This window comes from Pseudoliparis swirei, chromosome 6, assembly GCF_029220125.1.
Source record: "Pseudoliparis swirei isolate HS2019 ecotype Mariana Trench chromosome 6, NWPU_hadal_v1, whole genome shotgun sequence".
Lineage (NCBI taxonomy): Eukaryota > Metazoa > Chordata > Actinopteri > Perciformes > Liparidae > Pseudoliparis > Pseudoliparis swirei.
This window is the reverse complement of record NC_079393.1, coordinates 4,608,334-4,615,667: the sequence shown is the minus strand read 5'-3', so window position 1 is coordinate 4,615,667 and position 7,334 is coordinate 4,608,334. Positions and strand designations below refer to the sequence as shown.

The following is a 7,334-nucleotide window of genomic DNA, read 5'->3' as shown; positions in this document are numbered from 1 at the left end:
ACAACAAGATTACAGAAAGTAACATTTCTTCAAGAAAGTCGAACTACAAAAGTACCATAAGTAATACTGTGGTATATTGGATCGAGCACTCGGTGCTCGATTGTATTTGACTGTCACCACTACAGAGTTCGGTGATAGTTTGTTCATGCCTGGCAGTTGTGTGTGATTAACCCGCGAGGAAAAGATCTAACTGGTGCTGCATCCTCGTCTCCGTGCACTTGTATCAAACAGTGATTTAGATAACCCACGAATAGTATACGACTATAACAGTGACTTTATACATAGAGCATAAAGACACAACAAATACCATGACTAATAGCATGAGTAGTACTAAAGTAAGAGCCATTTAAGTGCCACTGAAGTGCTCATCTGTGTTTTAATCCAGATATAGTCGGAAAAGTGTGTTTTTAGTTTCCGGCGGAAAAAGGAACTCCTTTTTATGTCATTATAATTCACACAAAAAAAAGCACCAATGCAGTCTGCAATAATAATAAAACAACTACAATCTCCAGCAGCTCAGACTCCTGTGTTTTTTCTTTCTTTTTCCTTTTCTTTCAGCGGTTTAGCTGGCTGGTGCTCATATTTACGGGCTTCGGAGAAGGTGCCTGAAGGCGGCGCCGGGCCCTGGCGGCGAGCACTGATCTCTCGGGAGCCTCCATGGAGAGCGAGTGAGATGAAGTAGAGGACTTCAGACCGGATCATGGCGGCGCCGCTCGGGCGGGACGCCCTACCTGAACACTGGTCGTACGGCGTGTGCGGAGACGGCAGGGTCTTCTTCATCAAGTGAGCGCGCGCAGAGCGCTTTACGGCAGCGTCTCTCCCGGTGTTTACCGGCAGTTGGCGGCGGTTTGCTGGTGTTCCTTTCCGTTGGTGTAACAGGTGTTTTTCTCTCTCTTTTCTCTCGATGTGTGTGCTCGCGCGGCAGCGATGAGGCGCAGACCACCACCTGGCTCCATCCGCGCTCCGGTGAAGCGGTTAACTCCGGACACATGATCCGCTCAGGTAGCTGGCGTTAACTAGTCTCCCCCCCCCCACACACACCTAAACCGTCCTCGCGCGGGGGCTGTTACACCTGTGTTTAACTTCAGTGTTCGTGTCGGGCCCAGTCCGACGGGAGGAAGAGGAGGAGGAGGAGGAGGAAACTTTCAGGTGTCACGAACGAAGTCCATACAATAATAATAATGTAATTACATTTTAATTCCAGACCTACTGCGTGGGTGGGAGGAAGGTTTCACGAACGACGGGGCCAGTTACTTCATAAAGTAAGTACCTCCGCGCCTCCGTTACCGACCGCACGAGCGCGGCTGCTCGCGATTACCGGGACAAGAGTGGATTCACCTCGGGGTGGGACCGGGACTTATACCTGCTGTCCGGGCCATGACCCCGCTGCTGGGGAGCAGGTGTGATACTGAGATGTAGTGGAAGAAGTACTCCAGTAAAAGTATTAATACCACAGTGTATATATATAAATAATCTAAGAATCCAATAAATATATATATATATATATATATTGGATTATTATATTATTTATTTATATATGTATAATATATATATTTATATAATATATATGTATATATATTTATTGGATTATTATATTATTTATATATATAGAGAGATATATATAATATAATCAATACATATAAATATTTATAATATATATAGATATAGATATATTTTTTATATTATAATGTTTTATTATTATTATAATCGATACACATTACTTTAATGTTGTGGCTGGAAGAGGTGGGACTACTTTTTTACAATTATTTTTGAACCCCCCAAATGTTTAGTATCCGTATCCATATTCATCACGAGGATAATAACAATTTACATATTAGATAATTACACATATCAGATAACGATACATTTCTTTTGCTCGTGTACATTATTTATAAAGGTGGATTTGTTTCCTTGTGATTCCCAACAGACAAGTACGTCTTTATGGCAATTTGTTGTTTCTTAGCAACCATTTTGACCCGAGTATTTTTAATACATTTTATTATTCTTCCACAATTATTCTTCATTAAAACAGTTGTATGTGCCAGAGGTTGATTTGTCTAAAACCCTTTATACTTTTCAAATGTTTAGGATTGTTCTCTGCCAGATTAATTGCGCTAAATCTAATATTTTTTCACATATCTTGGCCGAGAGCAGTCAAAGTTAAGGTCAAAAAAGATTATAGCATAATTATTGCATTAGTGATGTTATGATGGAAGTGTGCTGGACATCTAGAATCGGTCAAATTGGACAAATATTGATCCAATTTGTCATTTTTTCTGGCCAGCAAAATTGATGGAGTACTATATATTAATTTTTGAGAGTTTTGACTGTGACAACAACAACGTGAAACTATTTCACGAACCCCAGCAACGGATGCTCGACCTGTGCTGTTTATTTTATTATACAGGAGATAACCGAAAAAGGTTGAACTCATCATCAATAGGGGTGCTGCATTGCATTCTGGTCCGGCGTCCGTCTCCTAAGTGATGAAAGTTTCTAGACGTAAGAAGAAGAGAAAAAAACCTCAGTGCACTTTAAAAAAAAATCATTTTCTCTTCGACCTTGAAGTTTTTCATGGTTAATGTTTCCTATCAAGTGGAGGAAATGATGATTCACCTCCATTGTAGCTGCGTTTGTGAATACACGTTGTCGAAGCCCCCGTTTTCAATAATTCATATTTTAATAAACCACCAAACAATTGTGTGGTTTACAAAGTGGACTCGAGTCGCATGTTGACAGCCAATATAACACAAGTTTTACAACTTGGAATTGAGTTTTACACCTTGACTTTGGACTCTTAGGTCAAAACTCTTGACTTTTAAGTGGGCAGTTACTCTTTTCCATTTTTTTGGTGGATTTTTTCCCTTTTTTAAACAGGCATCTCTGTTCACTACTAGAATCTGAAACGTTTCTTATGAAAAAAAAGCACTAATTTGAAGTCCACGCCTCTGCATTACCTTCTCTCCTTCTTGCCCTTTCATGCTTATCTGCCTGTGAGTGGGTTGTGTTTCTCAGGCTCCCGGGTGGATAATTGATTTCTTTTGAATATTCACAGACGGCGTCTGTAAAAAAAACAACAAAAAACCTGTCGAGTTAACGCTCTGAATGTCAGATTAATCGAGTCGGTCGACCTGTAATCCGTTGTTTCAGCGTCTCGTAATCTCCTTTGAGGAAAAAAATGCCCTGGGTGGGATTTAAGTGTTTTTACGACTTTGAGTGTCGTTGCCGCTAGCCGAGGCGAAAGGTCACTGGCGGTGCCGTCGCTGCTGGTAATTACTTTGGCTCAAACAAGAGTGAAAGCTGTTTCAGAGTTTGAGGAGATGATGTCGGAATTCAGGTTTATTACGAAATATCTTGTCGACATTTTTTTACTAGAATGGCTCCTGATGTCGTGGTTTGCTGTGTGACTGTGTGAGTATATTTGCGTGTGTGTGTGTTTTCTGTCTCAAACAAATAAATCCTGAATGAAGTCAATGAAAAATACAGAAAACTGGCAATTACTGTGCGTTTGTTTATTTATTTTCTTAGCAGAATTTCCGGGTGAAAATCAAAAACCTTTTAACTTATTCCAAACGTTCTCTTGTTGAGCCTGATTGCGTAACTCAGTATTTTAATTGGCTGAACAGGCGGCTTTTGATGTTTCAGACATAAAGCGTTGCCCCCAAAATGTATGAATCTTGCTCTTCGGCGTTTTCAAGATGGAAGGACTGTACGTGATGCAAGAATTCAATTTATTTGCGAGAAACGACATTTACAGACTCGAGCTTCCCAAAATGGCAGGATTTCCTGCTTTCTTTTCAGTTTTGATGTCTCCGTAGATGACGTTTCTTTTGGTTTGATCCACAAATAATGATCATTTTCACTTTTTATTCATTTCTATATAGTTTTGTCCCTAAAATGTCATACATACTGACATAAAAGACATCTTCTAAAGGCTTGTTTTTATCTGACCAGCTCACCAAAACCAGAAAGAAAAAAAATGAAATTCTCAAATGCGGAAGCTTGAACAAAGAATAAAAAATAAAATAATAATAATAATATTTTTATGTGATTATTAATATATATATATTTTTAAGGGCAAAACAAGCTAACGGTTGTCGTATGACTTAAAAAATGTTACTTGAAAGATTAATTGAAAAGGAGCTAATTGTGATCTTCTGTGCTGGTTACAATGATATACTCCGTATATTTTAGTATATTATATAATAACGACAGGAGACTGAATGAAGAAATACGAGAGGGGAATCTGACTTTAACTCAAACAAAACGCTCTTTTTTCCTTTGGAGTGGGACCTCTTGTTTATTTACCATCTCTCTCTCCAGAACTTTTAATTGACTTATGAATGGTATTTCTCCACCAGAAATAATATGTTGAAGTAATAACAACCTTGAAATCCAATATCCTTTTCACTTCGAAGGGGGGGACTCTTCATCTAGAGACCCCCCCTGCCCCGGGGGCTCCACCGCTGTCGGTTCTGGAGCCTCTTCTGTTTTTCATGTTTTTATTACTATAGCAGCATGTTTTTCGTTGTCTTTCCGAAGCTCCTGGCAAAGAACAGAAGCTTTGATTCCTCCTTCTGAAACGGGAACACTTCTGTTTTCATGACGTCGTATTCTAACCCTCCTTAAACCAATTGTCTGTTAAAACAGACACCTGTACGAACAAATATATAAAATAAATACATACACTACTGGTCAAAAGTTTGACAACACCTCCATTTCTCAAAAGGAAAGATCTTCACTTTTAAGGGTTATAATGGTCTGTTTTCCTTTTGTTAATTACCTTTTTCTTGCCATTATAAGAGCAATATACTATTTCCTGCAGTCCAATACTGTCCAAATAATGCTTGAGAGAGTGTAGTAACAGTCGGTTCCCACACTGCTTTGATACAGAGAGTTTGTAAGTAATCAACTAAAGTTGAGACACCTGTAGGAATTGTTAGCATCAACTTTCAAGGCTTCATTTACTTCCAGAACAGCTACAAGTCGTTAACTCACAACTTCATTACTCCCTGAAAAAAGGCCTTTTTATATAACTCTGTATTGTACATTATTTTTCAGCTTTTGGTCACCTAAACTTTTTTGTTTAACCTCTGGCAGTTTGCTGCTGACCTTTGTACCATTTCAGTTTATTCACTGGACTTGAACTGCTTAAATTTCAATAAAAACTGGAAAAATGGGGCAGTGTTCACCGGTAGTGTATTTATAGTAATTTTGGGGGTTTACGGTCTCGACATACTCATCTGTCTAAAAAGTGAATGTCACCGATGGCAATGGTCGCGCCCCGCTTGAACAACAATAATCAGAGAGGGATTATTGACCTCTTCTAGACGCCCAGAAAGGGTTAAATTAAACCCTGTGCAGTGGACTGACTCATTGCACCTTCATCCACCAGCTTGTGAACATCGTTTCCGTGACTCGGAGCTGTTGACGAGATCACGTTGCCTCGTGAACATCGTTTCCGTGACTCGGAGCTGTTGACGAGCTCACGTTGCTTCGTGAACATCGTTTCCGTGACTCGGAGCTTAATAAGTGAATCATTTGAGAGCTCACTGATAATCTTCACGCGCATGCCCAAAAAAGATGGCCGTCCGCTGAGGTAAACGCACAGGTTTTTCGATGAGTTTGAGTATAAGTTTAGACCGCCGCTGAACTTTTTCCTTTTTCTTTGTCCTGTAATGTTGTTAAACATAATTCAATAGTAGCAGAAAGGTTCCCAGATAAGAAAAGCAGCGTTTTGTTTCTCTGCAATGGGACCTGCTCATGCACACTGGGCTGTTTGTGCCGTCTGACGGATCTTTGTCCACGGATGGAGAGAATAAAAAAAAGAGGCTTTTGTTTTGTAACGCGGTGGAAAAAAAACCAAAGAACCGACAGTTCCCCCCAGAGGAGAAATACAAAAGCTGGAAGAGAAACAACAGCGTTCTCTTTTCTGGTTGTTGTTGTTCTTGTTGTTGTTGTTCTAGTCTTCTTCTTCTTCTTTTTCTTCTTCTCATTTCCTCCCCCTCCTTCTCCTATTTCTTCTTCTTTTTCTTCTTCTCCTTTTCCTTTTCCTTCTCCTTTTCTTCTTCTCCTACTCCATCTTCTTCTTTTTTATTCTTCTCCTCCCCCCCTCCTTCTCCTATTTCTTCTTCTTTTTCTTTTTCTTCTTATTTTCCTTTCCCTTCTTCTTTTCTTCTTCTTCTTCTCCTACTCCATCTTCTTCTTTTTATTCTTCTCCCCCCCTCCTTCTCCTATTTCTTCTTCTTTTTCTTCTTTTCCTTTTCCTTCTTCTTTTCTTCTTCTTCTTCTCCTACTCCATCTTCTTCTTTTTATTCTTCTCCTCCCCCCCCCCCCCTCCTTCTCCTATTTCTTCTTCTTCTTTTTCTTCTTTTCCCACTCCTACTTTTCCCCCCCTCATTCGCCTATTTCTTCTTCTTCTCCTATTTCTTTTTCTTCTTCTTATTCTTTTCCTTCTCCTTTTCTTCTTCTTCTCCTCCGACTCCATCTTCTTCTTTTTCTTCTTCTCCTTCCCCCCCTCCTTCTCCTATTTCTTCTTCTTTTCCCACTCCTCCTTTCCCTTCTTTTTCACCTTGTTCTTGTTCTCCTTTTTCTTCTTCTTCTCCTACTCCATCTCCTCCTCCTCATTCTTCTTCTCCTCTTCGTTCTCCTCCTTCTAGTCTTCTTCTTCTTTTTCTTTTCCTCCTCCTCCTCGGTTGAAGGTGTCTGCTCTAGAAGTTCGCTGTGAGCTGGAGGTCGTTGGTGAGTCGCTCCATCAGCTGCTTTCTCCTCCTCCTCCTCCTCCTTCTCCTCCCGATCAGCGTTGTGTTCGGCGTTGACTTCCTGTGAGTTGTTTCTCTTTTGTGAGAGTAAATTAGTAACTGGTGACGGTTCGCTCTGTGATTTTCTTTTGGAGCAACGTGACAGAGACGACGCCTTTAGTCAAACACACTCTGGCACCGGCTGCAACGTCTTCAGGTGTTTCTGGCAAATCTATAAAATCCCAGCATGTGTACCGATGCTCTGAAAGCTCGCTGTGGTTTTGAGAGTTTCTGCTCCGCGTGAAGCCGAGAGGACAAACACTCGACTTGGGAGAGAATGTTTGATGTTTTACTTTTGTTTGTTTTGCCTCTGCAGGTGAAAGTTTAAAAAAAGAGGATTAGCACTTTTTGTTGTTGTAGTGAATGACTTTGAGTGACGCACAGCCTCATTTAATATTTTAAAAGGATACATTAACACACAGGTGTCAAAAACAAGGCCCGCCGCGTCATTTTACGTGGCCCCTGACGGCTTGAAAAGCCACGTGATCACCTTTTCTTAAAGACATTTCAAAAGAAATATCCTGTGCTTTAATT

General features: G+C 40.3%; 1 protein-coding gene across 1 annotated transcript in view; it reads left to right on the top strand.

The window, feature by feature from the left end:
- Window positions 1-681: 681 nt before the first annotated feature.
- Window positions 682-7,334, top strand: part of LOC130195993 (pleckstrin homology domain-containing family A member 7-like) — a 111,300-nt gene continuing 104,647 nt past the window's right edge. Inside the window, exons 1-3 of the mRNA XM_056417871.1 lie at window positions 682-783; window positions 926-1,002; window positions 1,205-1,262. Coding sequence (XP_056273846.1) covers window positions 701-783; window positions 926-1,002; window positions 1,205-1,262 — 218 coding nt within the window. The 5' untranslated portion in view covers window positions 682-700. The remainder of the gene's footprint in view (window positions 784-925; window positions 1,003-1,204; window positions 1,263-7,334) is intronic.